The sequence below is a fragment of the Lathamus discolor genome, chromosome Z, assembly GCF_037157495.1.
Source record: "Lathamus discolor isolate bLatDis1 chromosome Z, bLatDis1.hap1, whole genome shotgun sequence".
Classification (NCBI taxonomy): Eukaryota; Metazoa; Chordata; class Aves; order Psittaciformes; family Psittacidae; genus Lathamus; species Lathamus discolor.
In genome coordinates, this window is record NC_088909.1 from 97,917,539 (window position 1) to 97,942,028 (window position 24,490).

A 24,490-nucleotide genomic window follows, 5' to 3' on the forward strand; every position below is an offset into this window, starting at 1 on the left:
ATGACATCTGACTTTCTTCTGATACCTAAATATTCCCAAAGAAGTATTACTTTAATTCATTGAGAAATATATAATTAATTTTAAACTACATACAGATTTTTACTTGGGTTATGTTTATTTTTAAGAGACTGACTTGAAGTATTGACCTCGTCACCCGATTCTGAAGTGTCACAATAAATTTTATTTTACTTTTGTTGACAGTTAATGAGTATGGTTTTATAATCACTGTGTTGTCACCTTAAGCAGAACGTGCAAATTGTGCTGAAATTTATAGCCCAGTGTTGTCAGCCAAGAGGAATTCACTCTTTCCCTTACTGTTGGTAAAGGTTTAACAGTGGAGAGCAATATGGCTGTAAAGTCTGAAACCCTTGCACTTTTGTGTAAGTAGGGGTCTAGAACGTATCGCTTAACAGCTGAGGCTGGAAGGGACCTCTGGAGATTATCTGTCCCCCTCTGCTCAAAGCGAGGTCACCTAGAGCAGGTGTCATGGTTTAAGCCCAGCTGGTAGCACAGTACCATGCAGTCTTTTCTGCTATCACCAGTGGTTTCAGAGTTTTTTTAACATTCTTGTAATAGTATTTTCTCAATTCTAGTGAACATCCATAGACACTGTACGGCCACTACTGGCAATTCTATGTAAGCAAATATTCCTAATAAGAAAAAAAAATCATTGTCTTTTAATATATAAAACATACAGAGCACAGACTTCAAACTCTTAAAATTCTTCCTTTTTATGTATCTGTCTTTATTGTCACCTATGGCAGTACCCAAATTATTAAAATCTGTGATACACTCATTTTATAGGGTGTACATTCTGACAGTGCCCTGTGAAGTAAGGGGGACTGCTAATTTCATTCATACAAATAACTGAAAGTGGTACATAGGAAAGATGTGTTTGCTGAGAGAAGTTCTTGCAGTCCTTTGGCATCCCAGAGTCCAGTGCCTTTGCTGATAGGGCTTGCTTTATGATTTCCATTTTGCTATTTAATGTGCATTTTAAATAATTTATTTAAATAATTTTTTCTGCTGTGCACATTGGAGTTTCTGTTCACTGGAAAACAATTTTGCTGCCACATGGTGACATTTCTAAACAGAATAAAGTAAAAGCTTTGGTAAACTAATGAAATTCTGTCTATCTTCAGGAACTTCAAGAACATCTAAAGATTACTGCATTTAAAGACTTGGTAATTAGAGACAGAGAGTTGACTGGAGCACTGATTGCTTCTCTTGTAAACTGTTACATCAGAGATAATGCTGCTGTGGATGGCATCATTGCCCATTTGCAAGATATCTGTCCTCTTCTTTATAGCACTGATGATGCTGTGTGTTCCAAGGTAAGTGCAATTCCAGATTTAACAGCAACAAACCACTACTTTAGAACATGTTCAAATGAGATGACTTGGGGAGCTAGTAAATAGTTAAGTAGTTTCAGGGCACAAGAACTAAGGAAGGCAGGTTGTGTGCAGATTTGTGTCTTGTAGCTGATTAATGCTGAAAATTATGTGAACCCTGGTTTGGAGCATTTGTAGTTATTTGTAGTGTTCATAGGGTCTTAAGTGTTATGTCTAATAAAACTGTTGTCCTGATGTCATCCAGGCTTTCCTCAGCATAGTCTCTCGTCTTCTGTCTGTTTCCTATCTCATGGAATTTCACAGAATCACAGAACTGTTTGAGTTGGAAGGGACCTTAAAGATCACTTTGTTCTAAGCTCCGTGCCATGACCAGGGTCACCTTCCACTCGACCAGTTTGCTCAAAGTCCTGTCCAGCCTGACCCTGAATATTTCCAGGGACAGAAGTTTCAGCCATAACTTCTCTGGGCAACCTTGTGCCAATGTCTCACCACCTTCACAGTAAAGAACTTCTTTCTAACATCTAATCTAAATCTCCACTCTTCCACCTTATTGAAGCCATTCCCCCTGGTCGTATCCCTATATGACCTTGTACAAAGTCCCTTTCCAGCTTTCTTATAGGCCCCTTCAGGTACTGGAAGGCTGCTCTAAGGTCTTCTCTGAGCCTTCTCCTCTTCAGGCTGAACAACCTCAACTCTCTCAGCCTGTCCTCGTAGGAGAGGTGCTCCAGCCCTCAGAGCATTTTTGTGGCCTCCTGTGGACTCACTCCAACAGGTCCATATCCCTCTTGTGTTGTTGCCCCCAGAGCTGAATTCAGTGCTGCAGATAGGTCTCACCAGAGCAGAGGGGCAGGATCACCTCCTTCGACTTACTGGTCATACTCCTTTTGATGCAGCTCTGGACACGGATGGCTTGCAAGCGCACACTGCCAGCTCATATTGAGCTTTTCAGTTTTATCAAAAGATAATTGTGCTAAAGAACTGCAGTCTTAGAAGCTTTTCAAATAAATTTGAAAAAGTAACTGGTGAGAGGAGAAGGGGGAGTCACTTGGTTAAGTCTTAAGCCCTTCTTTCTACTGCTGTTCTTCAGTCTTTCTGCTGGAAATTTAGTGTTACCAAATGATGATAGAGTGTTTTTGAGAGGATGTAGTTTCTATTGTTTCAACTTTGAAGTTTGGTATGGTAACCACTTGTTATCTGTGTTTTCTTCATGTGAATAATTTCCATCTTCCCATTACCTGACTTTAGGCAAATCAACTGCTTCAGCGTTCTCGACAGGCTCAAAGCAGAATGGAGAAAGAGAAGATGCTAAGAGAGTCACTGAAAGAGTACCAGAAAATCAGCAATCAAGTAGACCTTGCTAATGTTTGTGCACAGTATAGGCAAGGTAAGAGGAAATCACTGGTCATGTTCTGGCAAATAGTATCTGTAGTATCTTTTTGGGTCATGTGATTTTTTGTTTGATTTGTTTACCAACTTTCAACTCATTTTATAGTGTTTTACCATAAACAGTTTTTAATAACACTTGCAATTAGTATTTGTTACCTGTTTGTGTTTAAAGCCTTTCTACATTTCACCAACCAACCAGAAAAAAACTTCTGTATAAAAATACTCTCTTCCACTTATTTCGTATTGCACTGTCCCTTTTTTTTTTTTTTTTTTTTTTTTTTTTTATTTTTTATTTCATGTATATGTGGTGAAAATATTTTTTGGAAAATTGTTGGGCTGTATGTAAGTGGGGGGTAAATGACTATTTTGCAGATAAGGTTTCATACCAAATATGCTGTTTGAAAGATGGTTCAGAATCCTGTTCTGTGCATTAGAAGCTAGTACATGATTTAGATATGGATATAAGTACTGTAACGGTCAAGATTTTAGCTTCTACAAATACATAACTTCAAACTTGCATAGAATACCACAGGTTAGGTACAGGTGTAAACTTTTATATGATACAGACTCAAGTGAATAGGGTTTATTTTTTCTTACTTGCTAAAATGGGAAGTGTTTGATGTCACCATTTTGTCATAGTTTTCATAGCTAATGGTGATATTGGGTGGGGTTTTTTTCTGTTTTCCGTAGTGCGTTTCTATGAGGGAGTAGTGGAGCTTTCTCTCACAGCTGCTGAGAAGAAAGATCCCCAAGGTCTTGGCCTTCATTTCTATAAAAATGGAGAACCAGAAGAGGATATTGTCGGACTTCAAGCTTTTCAAGAGAGGCAAGTAATCACGACACTTTACTGCCATTATACGGGGTGCCTTTTTTCCAACTGATTGAAAAAGTACCTTGGGGAAGGTATGCAGGGTAATGACAAACAAACCTTTTATAATGTCAGACACAATACACATGGTTTTGTCCAGCATGCTCTTCTTGATTATTGTTAATATGGTACCGTTAATCTGGAACAGAGGGTAAACGTAACAGATGCAGAAAATGCTGTGATCTGAACATTACAGAAATACTTGTTCGAGACATGATTGAGAACAAACGAGATTGCAGCAACTAGCTGACAATAATTTGTGACCTTTTGAAATTTCATAAATTGCATTTAGAAAGGTATAAAATAATAATATTTGAGAAGAGTATTTTAGAGATAATTGCAATGGTAATTGTAAGGCTTTTCTTTTGCTTTGTTCACAGACTGAACAGCTACAAGTGTATCACTGACACCCTTCAAGAGTTGGTGAATCAAAGTAAAGCTGCTCCTCAGTCTCCCAGCGTACCCAAAAAGCCAGGTCCTCCAGTGCTGTCATCTGACCCCAATATGCTAAGCAATGAAGAAGCAGGGCACCACGTAAGAAACTCAAAATTATTAGTGCCCTCCATAAAAAAATGTTATTTGAAGGGGTGTAGTAGTATTAGGAAAAAAAAACCCACAACTGAGTAGTTCAGCAAAGTAGATAGAAGTCCAGCTTTGCCATGAATTGGCAGCTTTATGTACTGAGTGTTCACAGAAATGATGACATGTAAATAATGTGAACTTAAGTATTGTCACATACATTATTCAGTGCTTGATGTAATTAACCACTTCTGGAATAACATCTTTGGCAATTTCTTCCCTTAGTTTGAACAAATGCTAAAGCTGGCTCAGCGTTCCACAGATGAAGTCTTCAGTACTACACTTTACAACTGGTTGATACAAGTTGACTTGACAGACAAATTATTACAGGTGAGCTCAACTCTTTACAATTAATTAATTTGTCAGAAGGTTCCACTGAACTGGAAGAGTTAATTGTAATAATGCTGATGCTTTAAAAAAGAGGAGAGAGCAAGAATATAAATATTATCTTTATGACTTCTGCAGGTTACTGCCCCCTTTTTGGAGCCCTACCTTGTGCGGATGGCCAAACTTGACCAAAACAAAGTCCGTTACATGGATTTACTGTGGAGATACTTTGAAAAGAACAGAAATTTCAATAATGCAGCCAGAATCTTGGCTAAGTTGGCTGACCTGCATAGGTATGGATTATGTGAGATCTATTGCATATATTGAGGTAATTTGGGGGGGATAAACTAATATTTTGAATATTTGTTTTGCAGCACAGAAATTTCACTTCAGCAGCGTCTTGAATACATTGCACGTGCCATTTTGAGTGCCAAAAGTTCCACTGCTATGTCCTGTGTAGCTGCAGATGGTGAATTCCTACATGAATTAGAAGAGAAAATGGATGTAAGGAAACTATAAGCTACACCATGAATGCATTACTTCACTTTGACTTACTGGCGTATGATGTTTTTATTACCAGTTCTGTAGAAACAGTTTTCTGTGTTTTCTTCCTGATGTGGCAAAGTTATGCAGTTGGTAGGAGACTCTGAGGTATAAGACAGTAACGTTTCTACATTTAAATAAGGTAAAATTAAGCCTGGGTGTATTTGTAAACTTAAATTAATCCGGGTTTGAAATACTATATTTTTCTTTTTAAACAAGGTTGCAAGGATTCAGCTTCAAATACAAGAAACATTACAACGGCAGTATTCCCACCATTCTTCAGTGCAAGAAGCCATCTCCCAGCTTGATGCTGAGCTGATGGATATAACCAGGGTGATGAAAATTTGTTTGTATTAGAAATAAACTTATCACAGTTTTTGGGGGAGGGGGATTTTTTGCAGAGGATGATCATATGCAGACTAGGAAAAATAATAGTTGTGCATTCCTGGTCTCAGAATGTCTTCTACCTTATACTTTGTCTTTTTCTGTACTTCGATCCTCCTTCAATCTATAGTACTTTAATTTCTTCCACGTGTTTATCTTCTTTAATAAGTCTCTCGCATTTATTAATTTATTGGGAAAATTGTTAGAAAGTTGACAGTATTAACTGAACTTGTAATAAGTTTGGGGATCGTATTTAAGGAGGGAAACTAAATGTAGTAAAAAAAAATAATCTAGTGTTTGATAACAGTTACTGAAGTTGCACCTTGGCTAGTCTGATGCCTACCATACAAAATAAAGAAAAGCTTATTTCCTTTTCATCCTGCTTGCAATGTAAACTTGGTAAATTTTTTTTTCAGCTCTATGGAGAATTTGCTGACCCTTTTAAGCTCTCAGAGTGTAAGCTTGCAATTATACATTGTGCGGGTCATTCTGATCCTATCTTGGTACAAACTCTCTGGCAAGAAATCGTTGAGAAGGGTAGGTCTTAATGGATTAGGAGTAGTACAATCTAGACCTGTAGGAAAATGGTGTAATGAAAGCTTTTCAGATTGACTGTGTGCTGTTACTGATACGCTGTCCAAGTGAGATGCATCTTTTTCTGATCTATTCTGTAATATATTTGGTAGTTACCTAGTAGTTCTTTAATGTTACTAGATTTTTGATTTGTGTGCTTGAAGGACAGAAAAGTAATATTTTTATACATATGTTGGAGTATATTGAATGTATGGATTGAAGATGATCTTGAGGTCCTTTCCAACCCTAACTATTCTATGATTCTATGATTTCAGGTAACATTTAAGTCATTTCATCCCTTGTTCTTAGATGTCATTATGTATGGACTGCAGAACATTTTAAAATTTTGTGTGAAGGTTTCATGAGTAGGAAATTACAAAAAAAAAAGTTATTTTTTTGTGACAAAGATTAAAGAATCTTTAGGGAGATCAGAATTTTTATAAAACAGGAGTGGAAATGCAAGAGCTTTCTCTGTTTATAGAGCAGAACAGTAGTGGGCACAGCTCTACAAGCCTAGGCGCTTATATGGTTGTCTGCCACACCCTTTACCATGAGTTGGTCATTCACTCTTTTCCTGCTTCACGCCCCCCCCACCCCACCCCCCCTTTTTTTTTTTTTTTGTGGTGTTTTGTTTACTTTGATTTTGTACTGGAGGTGTCCACTGTGCAAACATTGATAGTGACTGACGGTTGCTGTTGGGTTTGGTGGTTAGGTTTTAGGGTGTTGGTTTGTTTTTTAAGTAGATTTGCTTTGAACATCAAGGAAGCAAAAATCTGTGAACATATATACATACATACGCACCAGAAAAAGCTGTATTTTCACTTCCACATGCTGATTTTTTCACTGACAATAGTGTAACATTTTGACGTGTTAGTACCTCAGTATAGTTGTGTATAAATGTGCAACTTCACATGATTTCTTTTCACTTTCAGAGTTGAGCGATAGTTTGTCCCTGAGTCCCGATGACAGAATGCAAGCACTTAGTCTGAAGATGGTATTGCTTGGAAAGATATATGCTGGCACACCTCGTTACTTCCCTTTAGGCAAGTTGTTTCGCCTGTATAGTAAATAAACATGAACCTTACATGAATGGGTCTCAGCTTCCTTTTTAGCCTCTTAAAAGAAGTTTTAACCTAAGAAATGTCTAGATTTTTAAATCGTAAAGGAAAGAATATTGATAATTTTGTGATATGTAATTACATGCTTATGATACGTAATTACTGTAGTAATTTGTTGCTTCAGCTACGGTGAAAAAATTTACCAACAATTTAAACTGTCAGTCATGAGGTATGATTACAAAATCATTATAGTTTTTACATGTGCAGTTTTTTCTAGAATGCATCTAGGGATTTAACCAGAACTTACAGTTTTTCACCCTGAATAGGAAGTGAAGCTTAGAAGGCAGCAACAGGTATTTTTGGATAACTCTGCAGATCCCACTTTCAAAAGTGATACAGTTTGTTTGTATCAAAGTACAAAGTAAAAATGTGTATTTATACATATAGTAAGAATTTAGTCTGCTGTCGCTTCAAGTATCTACTACTATCTGCAGGGGTTGATTTTAAAAAAAGAATTCAGGAGGTTTCTGAGTCCTTTTTGAAGTTTCTTTCCGCTTTTAAGATGCTTTTTTATTTTGACAATTTGGCATTATATAAACCCCTGGAAAATACATTGTTCAGCACTAAATGTTCTTTTACAGCGCTAAAATATCATGAAATAATACTGCTGAACGATATATTTTTAGTATTGTAAAAACATTTTGTGCTGAACAATACACTGTAACACTGTAACACTGTAACACTTAACAGTAGCGTTGCTGGCTATTCTAGCAAATGAGATGACATTATATTCTTTTCTGCTGAAACATAAGTTAGTAAATTTTTCTTAACAGCACAGTTCCATGGCACAATCATAATAAGGTGCTTAATATGAGTAGTCCTTGTCCATGCATTTATACTGCCAAAGATAGCACTAAGCTATGTTTTGCAAATCTTTCTCTCAGGAGGGAAACTGTTACATGTGTTTCACAGGAGAAAGCTGTGTGGAAGACAGAAAATTAAACTCGGTGTAAATAGCTTTTAAATGCTAGATATAAAAAGCTTTTAAATAGCTTTCTTTGCTAGACTCCTATTAACAAATTGGAATCTAAACATCCCGTTATTTTCGTCCTGCAGAGTTTTTAGTGCAGTTTCTAGAGCAACAGGTCTGCACTTTGAACTGGGATGTAGGTTTTGTAACATACACCATGCAAGAAATTGGAACACCATTGCCAAGGCTGCTTGAAGTATATGACCAGTTGTTTAAAGCACGGGTAAGGAAAATATCCACAACATAAAGATTTTTGTTTTCCACTGCTATTAGGGTCTCTCTGTAACAGGAAACATAATATAAGGTGTGATATATCAAAATACCAGCCTCATCGCTTTTGCTCTTTTTTTTCTTTTTTAACTCAGACACTCTTAATGCTTTTCCTCTCCCTGTTGATTTTATTCACTTCAATGCTGAAATATGAAGAAACTTGTTAATTCTCTTATTTTACCTAAAGATAATTCTGGATTAAATAGGATTAGAATTGTTATGTTGCAGAAGAAACAGCATATCTTGAATATACTAATTTTATTTGATTCCTATTAATGATTAAAATTTGCTATATTATTTCATCTTATCTATTGATACAATAAGAGTAAGAAGTCATATTTTTAACTTTTGGTATGTAGAACAGGCTTATAGAATTAACACAGATTCTTTTTACCCAGATATCTTAGGGTGTAAGAGTTCAGATCTTAGTAAAAATCTATTATTTTATGGACTGTAAGGTAATGGAAAACTAAGTTAAATTCACATACGGTTTTAGTAGTCAAAATAGTACTTAAATGTAGATATAATGTAGATTACAGTAGGATTCCCATTTCTCTTTATGTTTTTGTTACAATGTATAAGTAATTATGTCAGCTGGCAATTTTTTCCTTGTCTTATTATTTGCCTCCTTAATATTTTGGAATCTTTTTTAGGACCCTTATTGGAGTAGAATGAAAAAGCCTTTACACCTTTTAGAGTGTATTCATGTATTATTATCAGCGTATGTACATGATCCAAGCAGAGTTCTTCTGAGGTAAGAAATGCAACTATACCCTAATAACTAGTGACAGAGATAAAATATCCTAAAGCACAGCACTTCAGCAATCTCCAAAGCTTTTCTTCTTTTCTTTTGAGTGAATGAAGTATTTCTTTTATCAGTGGCTACTGAGATAATTTCATTCAACACAAGTTGGTGGAAATTTGTAGGGTCCTATCTATAAAGTGCTTCAATATAGATAATTTTCTCCACTGCACTGAAGATTCATAAGGGAGTAAGAGGATTATTTTGTAAATTTTGGCAACATACTTTAAGGAGTAGTACAGACACATTTGAGGGAATCAAAGGAAATTGGGAAGAATGAGAATTAGGCATTTTGTGAATGAAATAGTGAACTGCTAATGAAGAAAGCCTAGAAGAACTGAGTTCTTGTATTGTGGAAAAGAGAAGACTAAACATGGGGGTAGATCTTCCCAGGTTGTTTGGAAAAGGTTGCTGGATGAATCACTCTCCAAGACTTAAATTCTGCTTAGTCTGCAACAGGGAAGAATTCAGTTGTAGTAACAAAAAAAAGTTTCTACCTGGAAGTACAGCTATGTACTTGGGTAAGACTGCCTGCATATTATGGAACCTCTAGCTTCTGCAGCTTTTGTGAATTGACTGTACAAACTTTAGTCAGAACTATCTTGTCTGAGAAGCAGTGAGCTGGACTAGACAAATTCTTGGTAACTTGCTTTACCATATTTTTTTCTGAATCTCTTGAAGATATACATGTAAATAGCCCCTGTTCACATGTAGAGTTTATATCTATTTTTTGTCACTTTGTTGATCACTTTTAGTTAGCTGATTTAAAGTTCTAATAACTTCATGAATGTTGTCTAATAATCTGCTTAAGATATTAATACCTAAATTTTTGTGACTGAGGAATTTAAAATTACTATCTAAATTAATAACATTTATTGTATTCATAAAGTAGTATCTAAATATTAAATATTTCACATTGTTACTAAGAATCATGTTTTATTGTTTATATTTAATACCAGATAAACATTACTGATGGATTTATTTTCCCATTATAGTCATAAGCATTACATTTCAAAAATCTATTTTTCTAAGTTAGATACTTCAAAGTAGCTGATAGATGTCTTGCTAATATGTTATTTCATTAAAACTCAAACAGTGCTCACTCTCTTATTTCAGATTAATTCTAATATACAGGAACAAAAAGGAACTCATCATTATTCTATGTTTCTTTACAGGCGACAATTCACAAATGTTTGCTTAGATGCAGTTAGTTGCTACCTGGTTGAACTTCAGTCTATGACCCCAACACTAATGGTGCAGACCACGGTTGGGAATTTTAAATCGCTGCAGGCTAAATTAGAACGGCTCCACTAATTGACTAATACAATAACACGGGCAGTAGCTCAAATAAAATGAATTGTGAAATGAAAGTTCAAATGTCTGCAATAAATCTCTGGAAGAAGAGATCATCAGAAATTCTGCAGCAGGAGATACAACTTCCTCAGTTACAGATTGTGTGGCCTATATTCTTGCTATTCTCTAAAGGTATCTACAAATTGTAGAATGTAAATGTGACGGATTTTCTTCTACTACAAAATTTTTTTAACAGTGGAAAGCGTTTTTATACTCTTGGAATAAAACACATTGTGTGATCTTTCCCTTGAGGATTAAAAACTTTGTGGAAAATATTCTGTTTTTACTTGAAGTAATGGAGAAAAGTAGGATGTAAAACCTAATTGATCGCTGTTTTCACAAGTATCAAAACAGTGACAACTGCAGAAGGCAGGATGATGATAAAAGCACATGTAGATGAGTCAGGCTGTAAACATGGCCATACCAGGGAGTAGTGATGTAATCATATCTCCACATGATTGTATTTCCAGGTCTTCCAATAACAAAGAATCATTATTTCATAAATCTTACTTGAAACAGAGCCTGCTTCTGCAGGTAGAATATTCAGGATGAAACTCCAGACACTAGCAGTCTAATTTGTATTGCAAGTGAAATAACAGTATTGAAAGCCCATCGACTTACTTTCTATATTCCATTTTAATGAATATGTTGTATCTATTAAAATGAAATAAAGTACTCGAAACGTGACTTCTGTCTACTTCCATTACATGCACACAAGCACCAAATCATGTATATTCCTTCAAGGAGCAAAGTCTACACATGCTTCCTAAGAGTTTAAAATCTTGTCCTACAAGGAAATCTGTTTTGTTTGGTTTACTGCTACGCATTCTGTACATACTCGACAACATAAAACTCTGTATAGCATGCACAAGAGATTACCAGTTCATGCTAGTCTTAAGTCATTCTCAAATTATCTTCTTCACATAAGCAAATAATCAAAGAACTTTTTAATGGGGGAAGAAGCAAATTATGCCTACAGAGTAGATGAATGTATTCTTGGGGTTTTTTTCCCGGGAGAATTAGTAGTTGATATACACATCAGAGGTGTTAAAAAAACACAGGGAAAAAACTTACAGATTGACATTTACATGCAAGTTATCCACTTAAAACCTTTACTACCAGATGTCATTACAATGCTCTGTTTACAGTACAGTGTGAAATTTATTCTCTCCGAACTGTCAAGTACATTATGATGGTTTCCAGCCAGAGAATGCAACTAGTGAAGTAATATGTAAATTATATTCCTTTTTTACCTTGTTAGATGAAAACAGAGCTGCAATCTTAATATTGGCTTTTCTCTATTGTTAGTGTTGAAATTCCTTCACAAACTATTTGAATGGAGGAATTGCTCTATGTCCTGGGAAAAAGATTTACATTTTTCCATATAAAAGTACCACCAAGCTGTGTGGTCCAGTTGATATGCTGGAGGGAAGGGATGCCATCCAGAGGGACCTTGACACGCTTGTAAGGTGGGCTGATGCCAACCTTATGAAGTTCAACCATGACAAGTGCAAGGTCCTACACCTGGGTCAGAGCAATCCCAGGCACAGCTACAGTTTGGGCAAAGAAGAGATTCAGAGCAGCCCTGCAGAGAAGGACTTGGGGGTGCTGGTCGATGAGAAAATGAACATGAGCCGGCTTCAGTGTGCGCTCGCAGCCCAGAAAGCCAACTGTATCCTGGGCTGCATCAAAAGGAGTGTGACCAGCGGGTCGAAAGAGGTGATCCTGCCCCTCTACTCTGCTCTTGTGAGACCTCACCTGGAGTATTGTGTGCAGTTCTGGTGTCCTCAACATAAAAAGGACATGGAACTTCTGGAACAAGTCCAGAGGAGGCCACGAGGTTGATCAGGGGACTGGAGCACCTCCTGTATGAAGATAGGTTGAGGAAGTTGGGGCTGTTCAGCCTGGAGAAGAGAAGGCTGCGTGGAGACCTCATAGCAGCCTTCCAGTACCTGAAGGGGGCCTATAGGGATGCTGGGGAGGGTCTCTTCGTCAGGGACTGTAGTGACAGGACAAGGGGTAATGGGTTAAAACTTAAAGAGGGGGAGTTTAGATTGGATATAAGGAGGAAATTCTTTCCTGTCAGGGTGGTGAGGCACTGGAATCGGTTGCCCAGGGGGGTTGTGAGTGCTCCATCCCTGGCAGTGTTCAAGGCCAGGTTGGACAAAGCCTTGGGTGAGACAGTTTAGTGTGAGAGTGTGAGGTGTCCCTGCCCATGGCAGGGGGGTTGGAACTAGATGATCTTGAGGTCCTTTCCAACCCTAACTATTCTATGCTTCTATGATTCTATGAATTTTAGATAGTACAAGTTACTTTATGCTGTTAGCTGTGTTTCACACCAAGGAAGCCATGTACATATACCCAGGTCTTGTTCTTACAGTTCAGTTTATACCCCATATAAGTTATGTCCCAAGTCTTGCCTGATGTATTTTTTATTTCTAAATTTTAATGTTTACATGTAAGTGGTGCAAATGTTGTGTTGCTATATTCTGTAATCTGATTTCTAGTTTTCTATCTGGAGAAATGACTAAAAGAGTTGGGAACAGGCACAAGACACAGACATGAGCTTCAGCTCTTTTTATTTTTTTCAGTTAATAGAATGCTTCTGGCAGTATTACAAGGTTTTCAAAGAAAGAGCATTTCAAGGAGTATCATGAATTCTCTGATATTTTTCATCTGATTTCAGGTAGTTTCAGTGCAGACATTGCCTTATGTTTTCACAGTACTTGCTTTACTCTCAGGTGGAGAAAGGCCGTGGGTTCAGTTTCCCAATTTAAGTTTGGAGCAATATGGAAGCCTGAGATCAGAGGAGAGGGATGGGTGGATTAATGCGGTAGGTGAAACTTGTGATGAGTACAAGGAAGTAACTGACAGCATGGATATGACTCTCATCTCACTAAAACGGTTATCAACAATCGGATAATTGCTTTTGTTGGTATTTTTTTTCCTTCTTTTATCCCAGTGTTACTCATTCTCGATCAAGACTGGTTAAGGGAGGAAAGGAAAAAGGCTTGGTACAAATTGGTTTCAGGAGCAAGCACCAGTTTGCGAGAGTAGCTACTTTAAGGGAATCAAAGGCATTCTGCAAGGGAATGAAACGCAGCGGTCACTTGCTCACCTCACCTCGTACACACCTGCTCCTGATGGCGCTGATCCCTTAAAGCTGTGTCTCTTACTGTCACTCAACCCCCGCCATCTCCCAGGCCTGACAACGGCCCGTGAGCCTCCTGCCCGGCGACAGCGCCGGACCCGAAGGGGCAGGCACAATGAGCTCCTCCGCTGAGGGAGGGAAGCTGCCCCCGCGGGAGAACTCCGCGCCTGCGCACTGCGAACCGCTCCGCCCGCGCCCCGCCTTCTGCGCTCAGCTCGCGGCTGTTGGCGGCAGCGAGAGTGGCGGCTGGTGAGTGCGGCCTGGACGGCGCCGGTCTGGTGCGGCCGCGGCGGTGGGTGGAGGGGCTGTGCGCTCCGAGCAGCAGTTGGCCTGGCGGCCGGCATCCGCCCCTTCTCGGGCGGAATGGCCGTGGGGTGATTGTGAAGTCTCCCCGCCCCCTTCGCTCCCCAAGCAGTCCGCGCTGCGCTTCGGGGGCTGCGCGCACCTACCCCCGAGTGACTCCCGGAGGTGAGGCAGCTGCCTGGCTGCCGCCGCTGTTCCCCTTCCCTGGGGGGTGTCTGCCGCGCCGTCGTACCGCGGCCTGACCGTCGTACCTGCCCTCCTCCGGCGCTCTAGGAGCGCTGCCAGTGTCGTGCTGCGGCCGTGATCTCTCGTGGTTGGGAGGCTTTATGTGTCCTCCTCGCCTTCTGCGTTCGTGTTAGAGCTTTCAGTAAAGCCGTTGGTTTTGCGGCGTCTTTCTCACTTCTGCAACAATGTAATCTGAACTGCAAGTGGCCTCCACGAAAGTAGACAGTTTAGTTTGGAAATACAGGTAAGTATCAGTTCTGTTTGTGTTTATCAGGAAGCTGCTGTAGTTGAAGAGTTTGTGTCTAGATTCTCACGTTGTACTCCCATCCCTCAAATAATAGAATCTTGTATTTTTTTTTCTTTGTTTCTTCAAATTCTCTGTAGATACGTGAAAATGCCACTGTTTGCTTTTCTTTGTAATGGGTACCTAGAAGTTAAATAAGAATGGAGTTTAAGCTAGATGTACTCATCTCGACATCTATAAAGCAAAGAAAGCCATGGCCTCGCGTCTCATGGATTGGACAGGTAAATGTATTGAACTCTTTTTTTTTTATTTTTTTTTTTATTTAAATAAAAATATGCAAAGAGTGGAGGTTTAATTATGTAACAGTTTACACTTCTGTGTAGTGGGGGTGAGTGTGCTTAAAAAAACCCCAACAAAACAAAAAAAGCAAACCTCAGGAAGTGTTTGAATGTAAGAGTTACTGAAATAAAAGGCTTATTCTTTTGTCTTACTGACTGGAGGCAGGAGATTAAAAAATTCTCAGATAAGCAGTTGGGAGTCATTTGGTTTGGTTTTCCAAAACGCCTGTTCCTTATATGATATTGTTGTTTTGATGCTTCTAGTTTTTCATTACCATTTTTACAGTACATTGTTGGAAATTGTGAACAGAATCTTTTTCCCATACCATCTTGCACTTGTTGAGGGATGTGCTTTCTTAAGCTTTGTTGATAATCTTTTTCTGCAGTATAATTTACATTGAAGTAACTAACCACTTAAGATCAATTCCTTCTTCTGTTGAAATCACTGTCAAAAATCTCCCTAAATTAAACTTTACAACAGGAGATAACTAGTGTCTAATTTGTTGTTGTGTTGTCATTTCTTGGCAGGTAGTTCAGTTGAGATTCTTTGAATGATTGCAAAATTAGTTTGAAATCTGTGAACCATCCTACCAGTGTAGACTGATGCTAGGGGTGAGGTACTGTAAAGCAAATATACCATAGAATGAAATTGATACAGTAATTGCAGCTGTAACATGCTTTTTCTTCTTCTTTTTTAAATTACTTTTCGCTAACTTTTTTTATTGCTGCATTGTTTTCCGGGCTTATGTAGAAAATACTATTTTAGAAACTGGAATGCTCTTTTTTTTTTTTTTTAATTTCAACAGGAAAAAGAGGCTGTTTTTCTTCTAGATGATAAACGTATAAATGAAATTAACCTGGCATCAGGGAAGACAAAGAAGAAAATCCCTCACTTGCAGTCATTGATGAAAAATGTAGTTGTTTTAACAACATCAAGAAATGGTTAAGTACAATATCTTACTTTTAAAAACTCATTTTATTTGTAGTTTTAAGAGTTTAGAAAGGTACAATATCTAAAGGGTCAGTCAGTTAACTGACAGATAACTGTCAGCTTTAGAACTGACAGATAAATGTTAGCTTTGGAACTGTGACTAAGAGTGATAGGACAAGGGGCAATGGGTGTAAACTGGAACATAGGAGGTTCCACGTTAACATCAGGAAGAACTTCTTTACTGTAAGAGTGACAGAGTACTGGAACAGGTTGCCCAGGGGGGTTGTGGAGTCTCCTACACTGGAGATATTCAAGGCCCGCCTGGACAAGTTCCTGTGTGATGTACTGTAGGTTACCCTGCTCTTGCAGGGGGGTTGGACTAGATGATCTTTTTAGGTCCCTTCCAACCCTTGGGATTCTGTGGATTCTGTGGAACTAATTCTAAGGACTTCGCAATAATATCCTTGAAAACATCTCTTTTCTGATGCACACAGGTGCTTGGTTGGCAGGAATACTTACAACAGGAGATCTGTTTCTTTGGAATAAAGATCAGGACTACTTGAAAATTGTGCCAGCAATTGAAGAGTCTAGGAAAGTAGTTGCATCAGCACAAGGTAGTTCTTTTTTCCAAATGGTCTTTTGACAATTAGAATAGAGCAACTGTTGTTTTCTTACTGTTAAGTGTTAGTGTAAAAGTAAAAGCTGTATTTTCCCATTGGTTTGCGTTTTTACAATTCGTGTGCTGGCTGACCTTTGACAAATATTCTAAGTATTACTCGAATGGTACAGTTTTCTGTGTTTAGTTATCTCCTGTAAGTAGTAATTAATTTTTAAAACTAGTGAGTATTTTATTTTTAATGGCTAGTTTTTAACTGTACAGAAACATTCTTTACTAGGCTTTGAATAGTTTAGAACAAACATACATCAGATGTAAACCCTATATGCATAATTTAAATGTATTTTGTAGGTAGATTTTTATGACAAATGCTAACTGAAGAGAATAATATAAAGGCATGTATTTGCAAACTTAAGTATGAAATAATTTCACTGATACCGGATTGTAAAGTGAAGTACTGTATAAGCAACTGTGTAATTTCTGGGATGCAGTAGTGCATTTAAGTACTGAAAGTAATAGATAGTAGAGCACTTAAGCATTTTCATGGAAGATGGATTTCAAGAAAGATGATCTTTGGAAACAACTCTACTGGTTGAGTCTTCTGGGGAAGATAATTAATAAAATGCATAAAAATGTGTGTCCTGTCTGACATCCCTGCTGCCCAAGGTCTGTTGTCAGTGATGAAGCTGAAAATGAAAGATACTTAAGGGTCGCAGCTTGGATTTTGTGTGATAGAGAAGAAATCTCCTTTATCTATGATTAATTTTAAATCTAACAGACGAGCAGAAACTATTCTGGCACATTGTTCTATTTGTTGTGGTGGTGGTGCTTTTTTTTTTTTTTCCCTCAGAGTGTTTAATGAGATTGTACTTGTATGTGTCCGGAGATGGCAGAAAAGCGCTATTAACTACTCCTACAGCATGTGCATTTTTATGGGAAAGCACAGAACATGAAAGTACATCCTCTTGTAAAAATTCTCCTGGGCGTTGGACACAGATTTTGCCTGATGAATCAGTCATATTGCCTTCTGCTGAAGAAAAAGAAATTGGAGTGCATGCTGCTTTCATACAAAATGAGGTAAAAAAAATAAACCCTAAAGCAATCCCTCAATCTGTTACTTAAATTAGAGCCACAGAAGCTACAGTGAATTTGAGAGCAATGTCTGCCTCTTCACCTCTTTGGTGTTGTACTTAGGCTTATTAGTTTAGTTCATGTTGGATATAGTGAAAACATAAGAACAGCTGTACTGCATCAGACGAAAGTTTATCTGGCCTAGTAATATTTTTGAAAGCCTTTATATTTCTGAATTACATTGTCATTTAATCTGAATTGTAATAGTTTAATCTGAATTGTAATAGCAAGTTATCTAAATATGTAAACAATTACAGACAAAGTTGTATGTTACCAGGTTTTTGGTTTTGTTCTAGTTTTTGGTTGTATTGGGTTTTTTTGTTGTTTGGGTTTTGGTTTGGTTTTTCTTCCACAGATTCTGGGTGATTGCTGTTTGTGCTCATTTGTATTCTACTCTGGAGAACATCTGGTACTCACATTTTCAATTATTCGATGGCATGAAAATAGCTTTAAATATGTTAGGTAAGTTCAAAGATATTTGAAGTTGATTAGCTTGAGGAAGATTCTTGTTATGAAGTGCTTTTGAGTTGGGGTTTTATTTGTTTCCTGTTCCACTTTTCGTCATGTGTGCCTAGACAAAAGCGTGTGTCTCTTTTTCTTTATTTGGGCTGAGACCGTATACTGAACTAGTTGAACTGATACGACCTTTTAAAAATGCAATTGAACAATAATCCTGAGTCCATTCCACGTATAGTCCATTCTTCTTTCTAAGTGAGATACAATTATATATGAAATGAAATAGGTATGTTCTTTGCAAGTATAACTTGAGTAACTTGTTAGAAGTTTGCCCTATGCTTGACGTGGTACAACTGCTTTTGTTAATGATACTCTTGAGATGTCCTCCTTATCCTCTTAAGCTGCATCACTCTTCACTGAGTTTGTCAGTAGGATGCTAATGCCTTTCTGTTAATACAAAAAATGAAATATACCGTAACACTCCCACTGCAGAAGTGCATATATATACACTATAATACTTGCATCCTGAAATTGTAACATTTCTCAGCTGTGTTACTCATATTTCTTTATGGCAACTATGGCTCATTTTTGTTTACTGTTGCTTAATACACTTTTTCATGGTACTGTTTCATTTTTTTGTGTTAGGTGGCATGCTTTCAAATGGAATCTTTCTTGTGTTTTCTACCATGTTAAGAATCTTTCTAGGTTCTTGGGATGGTTTGGGTTGGAAGGGACCTCTAACGATCATCTAGTTCCCACCCCACTGCCATGGGCGAGAACAACTTTCACTAGATAGTTCAGCTGAAGCCAAATAACAGCCTCACTTTGCACACTTTAATGACGGGGCATCCACAGCTTCTTTGTTCATTGCAGCATACTGTTGATTTTCATTTCTGAATTCTGAACTCCTCTGTTGGAGGACATTATACTGTCTGAGAAAGCTATTTTTGGCTAGAATGCAAGCTCCTTAATTATACAGCATACATCTGTGTTTATTTGCATGTTCTATATATATATAGCTCAAATTCCCATCCCATAAAAATAATTATCAGTGCTCAGACATCATTTTTAAACTTGTGTAAATATATTTTTCATTTGTAAGAAAGGCGTTTGAAGAAAAATATGCATATATCTTTTTTTTTTAGTTGTTCATGCTTTGTGTTTTTTGTCTTGCATGTTTGTGGTTTTTTTCTATGTATCAATCATCTCATTAAGCATAACTGAGTAACATCTTTTTCTTGTCTTTGTTTTGGTACTCAGTTCTTTGCCATACGAGGTCCACTGGGTACAACAGACTTGTTCGCTTCTTAGTTTGGTTCCTCAGTGTGTGTCTGTAAAGTCAAGAGGAGCTTTGCTGTGTGCGTTTGCAAGAGATGGACTTCTACTTGCAGTAGCTGTTAATCAAACTGATCCAAAGGTATATGCCAGTAGTTCAGTTTAAATGAAATGGTAACAGAGATTTAATACACATTTGTAGGAATGATTTTTCAGCATTCCTATTGATACATGTGATTATATTCACATTGATGATCCATAGCTAAAATATTCTGCTACAACCTGCAACATTTTAAATGCTGTTGTTAAGAAATCCATATAAGACCCTCTGACATTTCCAATCTCCAGGAAATACAGTAGTGGATTAGCTTCAGATACTGCATTTTATCTGCAAAGATCCGAGATGATTCTTAGGCTGAGGCATGATTAACATGTCTTGGAAGTTCTATTCCCACTTCATACTGTTATTCTTCCTAACATCTTGGAGGCCAGATCTTGATGTTGTTTTTAGTGCTAATCATGACAAGGAGGGAATACAGGCCAGCTTATTTAGTGTACTAGGATGAGATGATGCAGTCCTTCAAAGCTCCAGGTTTTATTTATTGGCAAAACTGGAAAAGAGCGATCTTACATCGTTTTGAGGGTTTTAGAAAAAGCTGTGTTAAAAAGCATATTGATTTATATATTGAGTATACATTAAATGTAGAAATAGGTATAAAAATTAGTAAGTAATTAGTAAAAAATATCAGTGTCATGTCACTTTCATATGTAATAATGTTTCCAGTACATCAGATGTACTGCTAGTAGAAATTGGTTTTTACAACAGTGACAGTTTGATACAAATGTATATTTTCTTTACATTTACTTTTTCTTTCTAGGCAACTCAGATTTTGTTTTTAAACACATTGAATTTTGTAACTGTTTCGGGTAGCCTTAAAGGTTGTAGTAGCAAGAATAGCACGGTTCCATCCAAGTTCATCAGGTCAGTAACTGATGTTGTTTTTGCTGCTGTTGTGGATTTTTTTTTTTTTTTAACTTAACATTTTGATACAGAAATTTGACAGAGAAAAGTATTTTTTTTTCTTGCCCAATTTAGATCTTACTGGGTTGGCGATATGAGTTGGACTCCTGATAGCCTTTTCTTGGCTTGCATGTTGAAACGTGGATCTTTGATTTTATTGACATGCATGGGTGAATTGCTGACCTTGATTACTTCTGGCTGCTCTTTAGAGTTTGGACCAGCAGAGTTTATTCCATTTCATCCACTAATAACATACAGGTAAAAAGATTTTAAAATGTTTATACGTTTTTGTCGCATGATCATATCTTACTAATATATTTTACAATTTCACATAAGCCTCCTATCTCAGATTCACTCTTCTGCTTTTCATGTGCCTTCTCAATATCTGTTCTCATTCGTAGTTCTTTCTATTTCTTATAATGGGTTTGTTTTGATGAAAATTGTCATTATGACACCAAGTATACATGAAGTGATTTGATTTTTAGAAGTATTTGAATTTAATAGTAACCAAAAATGACATGCTTTTATGATATAAGAAGAAATTGAACTTACAAAATTACTGAAAGTGCAGATTTATTTTAATCCAGTGGCATTTCTGCTCAATATTAGATTTTACTTACAGAACATTCTTGCATAGTTATATCTGTTATAAATAACATATTTGTATGACAAAAGTTAGTTAGCTTTTTTAGTGTTTTTTGTGGGGGTACTCCAGACCTAATTTTGGAAATTATGCTGCTGGATGCATGGGGAGATAGAAGGATCTCTAACACTTTCTAGAATCAATTCAAAGTTACAAAAAGTAAAATAGTTTGAATAATTAGAGGAAACAAAATAAAGATCAAACTTTAATTTTTTTATCCTATTAGTTCTGAGTGACTAAAGCTGGGTAGTGTATAAATGTTAACATCTGGTGAAAACATTCAAAGCAGCCTAATACCTTCTTACACTGGTCGAAAAATCAGATACTGAAATACCTTAGAATACCTCAATTACAGTTATTTATTTAATGTACGTAGCTACTTTTTTCACCTTATCTACTAACCTGTGGAATATTAAGAAATAATAAAAAAAACCAAACCCAGCAACGTTATGTCAGAGTATTATGGGGCTACATGCACAACACAAATTTCTGGGTCTCAATAAGGAGTGATTTCTCTGTAAGAATAGACTTTGTAAGCCCTCTTTTGTAAGAGAAGACTTGTGTGTTGATACAGATTTTTTCTGTGGAATGTCTGAAATGATTCTGAAATACTGAGATTCAGAACTTGATAGGTTTTTCTTCTTTTTCATACATGACTTTTAGCATCTGATTAAAATTCCATCTTCAAGCACTTGTCATAGAGACTAAAAGCTAGGTAAGAAAGTGTGATATAGAAATTTTTAGTCAAATTGTGAAAAATATGTATAATACTTGTTAATGAAGAAGAGAATAGTAACAGCCATTTTTATTTTTCTTTAAATTAAAAAAGTTGCAACTCAGCAAAATACTGGTATCCTGCAAGCATAAATAGTGTTATTTGCAGTGCTCATCCTAAAAAACGTAAAAGCTTCTTTAGGTCCCTTCAGAATTCTATAAGGACAGTAATGTGAGTGGTATTAGACATTCATATGTTATTTTTTCTCTAATCTGTTAATGATTATTACATGTGATAGTTGCTTAAATGTTGATATATCTTTATTTTAGACAGCAACATTCTTTTTGTCAAGACTCTAGACAATCTGTTGATTCTTCAGCTTCTGAAAGTGACCTTATGAGACAGAGATTTTCTGTTGCTTCACATTCAAGATTACCCTACCTCATTGTCTCTGATGGATACATGATAACAGTGCTTAGGTTTCCTAACAACCTTTCACCATCAGGATTCATAAGAACTCTTTTGCTTGATTCGACCCAACGGCTCGAAAGTATCCTTTGGAATTTGCTGAACTCCAAGGTAGGGTTATGAATTATTTTGAAGGTTTTATGAAAAAAAAAAAAAGTGTATAAAAATGTGGAATTTTTTAAACTGAGTACCTCAATTTAGTTTAGAATTATAGAATAGTTAGGGTTGGAAAGGACTTTAAGATCATCTGTTTCCAGCCCCCCTGCCATGGGCAGGGACACCTTGCACTAAACCGTGCCACCCAAGGCTTTGTCCAGCCTGGCCTTGAACACCACCGCGGGTGGAGCATTCACAGCTTCCTTGGGCAACCCACTCCAGTGCCTCACCACCCTCACAGTAAAGAACTTCCTCCTTATATCCAATCTAAACTTCCCCTCTTTAAGTTTTAACCAGTTACCCATTGTCCTTTCACTACAGTCCCTAATGAGGAGTTGCTCCCCAGCAACATTATAAGCTCCCTTCAGATACTGGAATGCTACTTAAGAGGTCTTCATGCAGCCTTCTCTTCTCCAGGCTGAACAGCCCCAACTTCCTCAGCCTACCTTCATATGGGAGGTGCTCCAGCCCGCTGATGGTCCTCATGGCCCTCCTCTGGACTTGCTCCAACAGTTCCATGTCCTTTTTATGTTGAGGACACCAGAACTGTACACAGTACTTTGAGGTCTCACGAGAGCAGAGCAGAGTAGAGGGGCGGGATCACCTCCTTCGACCTGCTGGTCACGCTCCTTTTGATGCAGCCCAGGATACCGTTGGCTTTCTGGGCTGTGAGTACATTCTGCCGGCTCATGTTCGTTTTCTCATCAACCAACACCCCCAAGTCCTCTGCAGGGCTGCTCTGAATCTCTTCTCTGCTCAACCTGTAGCTGTGCCTGGGATTGCTCCGACCCAGGTGTAGGACCTTGCACTTGTCATGGTTAAACCTCATGAGGTTGGCATCAGCCCACCTCACAAGCATGTCAGGGTACCTCTGGATGGCATCCCTTCCCTCCAGCATATCAACTGAACCACACAGCTTGGTGTCGTTAGCAAACTTGCTGAGGGCGCACTCAATCCCACTATCCATGTTACTGACAAAGATGTTGCACAAGACTGGTCCCAGCACCAATCCCTGAGGGACACCACTCATTACTGGTCTCCAGCTGGACATTGAGCCATTGACTACAGCTCTTTGTGTGTGGCCATCCAGCCAGTTCTTTATCCACCAAGTGGTCCACCTATCAAATTGATGTCTCTCCAATTTAGAGACAAGCAGTGGCCTTCTATGATGGGGCTGTGGAACTGATGGACAGGGGTAGAGCTGTTGATGTCACCTCCCTGGACTTGTGCAAAGTGTTCGACACTGTCCCATACAACATCCTTGTCTCTAAATTGGAGAGACATCAGTCTGGCAAGCCTCCTACCAAAACCGCTCTTCATTGTCAGATCAACTCCACCCGCTTCCAGTAGACCTGGCCTCCTAAATTGAGTCCCATGTTCTAAATACCCAAGCCCCTGACTATGGCACCACCCTTCTAATCATTTATTAACCTGGACAGTCCTAGCCTTTTTAGGTTTCTCCCTTTTATCCTGGAGAAGATAATCCTGAAAAGACAATCTGAGCTCCAGAGCCCCTAACCACCTCTCCCGGGGCTCTGTAGTCCTTTACGTTCTCCAGAGTCCTTCTTTATGATCTCCTTAATACTTGTACGTACTTGTATGTACTTTGATATTTGTATGAATTCCTTTTAATTATAAAGTTGTTTTGAGAATAGTGTTGATCTGGAAAACAATACTCATCTTTTTCCTGAAATTTTATTCCTTTGTTTGGATGACGTTTAAGTAAAATGTAGTAGAGGGGTCAGTGTTAACTGTCACTAAATGTTCTTTCTGTAACTGTAAAAGAAATTGTTTTTTCTGTATCTATAGAGTTCGTTCAGAGCACTGACAGGTATTATGCTACTCTAAATTATCCTTTCAGAATGATTCAGATAGGATTCTATAAAACTTTATCTTAGGCTGCTGCTGTTTCAGCGTGATCAGTAACAGTCCCAATGGTGCTCTGTGCATGTGTCTACTAGGTCCTCAGTTGAGGTTGTCAACTAAAGCTTGCTTAAAGTATTTGGTTTTTGGTTTTCTGTCTCTTCAATTTGACCTAAGTTTGAGAGACAGGAAACCTTTGGAAAAAGAGGTCCTGCAACTGTTGGCAACCACATAAGATCTAATAGACACTAAATTCAGATTTTTTTCATTTGCTGATGGAATACAACTTCTCTTCCTATTCAGTTTGTATTTCTGATTTTTGGAGAAGGGAGTTATGATGGTATTCATGTATAAGCTAGAAGAGCAGGCAAGGGTTTGACAAGTTAAAAAGACATGTTACTAGTAATAAGGCAACGAAGTCCTGCATAC

At 37.7% G+C, this 24,490-nt stretch overlaps 2 protein-coding genes across 6 annotated transcripts in view; both read left to right on the forward strand.

Annotated features, from left to right (window-relative positions):
• Window positions 1-11,212, forward strand: part of NUP155 (nucleoporin 155) — a 35,529-nt gene extending 24,317 nt beyond the window's left edge. Inside the window, exons 23-35 of the mRNA XM_065662533.1 lie at window positions 1,143-1,334; window positions 2,598-2,736; window positions 3,429-3,564; window positions 3,987-4,140; window positions 4,411-4,515; window positions 4,651-4,805; window positions 4,887-5,016; window positions 5,275-5,388; window positions 5,856-5,976; window positions 6,945-7,055; window positions 8,187-8,323; window positions 9,024-9,124; window positions 10,348-11,212. Coding sequence (XP_065518605.1) covers window positions 1,143-1,334; window positions 2,598-2,736; window positions 3,429-3,564; window positions 3,987-4,140; window positions 4,411-4,515; window positions 4,651-4,805; window positions 4,887-5,016; window positions 5,275-5,388; window positions 5,856-5,976; window positions 6,945-7,055; window positions 8,187-8,323; window positions 9,024-9,124; window positions 10,348-10,486 — 1,734 coding nt within the window. The 3' untranslated portion in view covers window positions 10,487-11,212. The remainder of the gene's footprint in view (window positions 1-1,142; window positions 1,335-2,597; window positions 2,737-3,428; window positions 3,565-3,986; window positions 4,141-4,410; window positions 4,516-4,650; window positions 4,806-4,886; window positions 5,017-5,274; window positions 5,389-5,855; window positions 5,977-6,944; window positions 7,056-8,186; window positions 8,324-9,023; window positions 9,125-10,347) is intronic.
• A 2,665-nt stretch (window positions 11,213-13,877) lies between these two features.
• CPLANE1 (ciliogenesis and planar polarity effector complex subunit 1) overlaps window positions 13,878-24,490 on the forward strand; it is a 65,972-nt gene continuing 55,359 nt past the window's right edge. For all 5 annotated transcript variants that reach the window (XM_065661790.1, XM_065661791.1, XM_065661792.1 and 2 more), the window contains exons 1-10: window positions 13,878-13,925; window positions 14,589-14,729; window positions 15,593-15,728; window positions 16,212-16,331; window positions 17,184-17,410; window positions 17,820-17,926; window positions 19,181-19,337; window positions 20,074-20,177; window positions 20,292-20,474; window positions 21,904-22,153. In XM_065661790.1, the coding sequence (XP_065517862.1) occupies window positions 14,649-14,729; window positions 15,593-15,728; window positions 16,212-16,331; window positions 17,184-17,410; window positions 17,820-17,926; window positions 19,181-19,337; window positions 20,074-20,177; window positions 20,292-20,474; window positions 21,904-22,153 (1,365 nt within the window). In that variant the 5' untranslated portion in view covers window positions 13,878-13,925; window positions 14,589-14,648. The remainder of the gene's footprint in view (window positions 13,926-14,588; window positions 14,730-15,592; window positions 15,729-16,211; window positions 16,332-17,183; window positions 17,411-17,819; window positions 17,927-19,180; window positions 19,338-20,073; window positions 20,178-20,291; window positions 20,475-21,903; window positions 22,154-24,490) is intronic.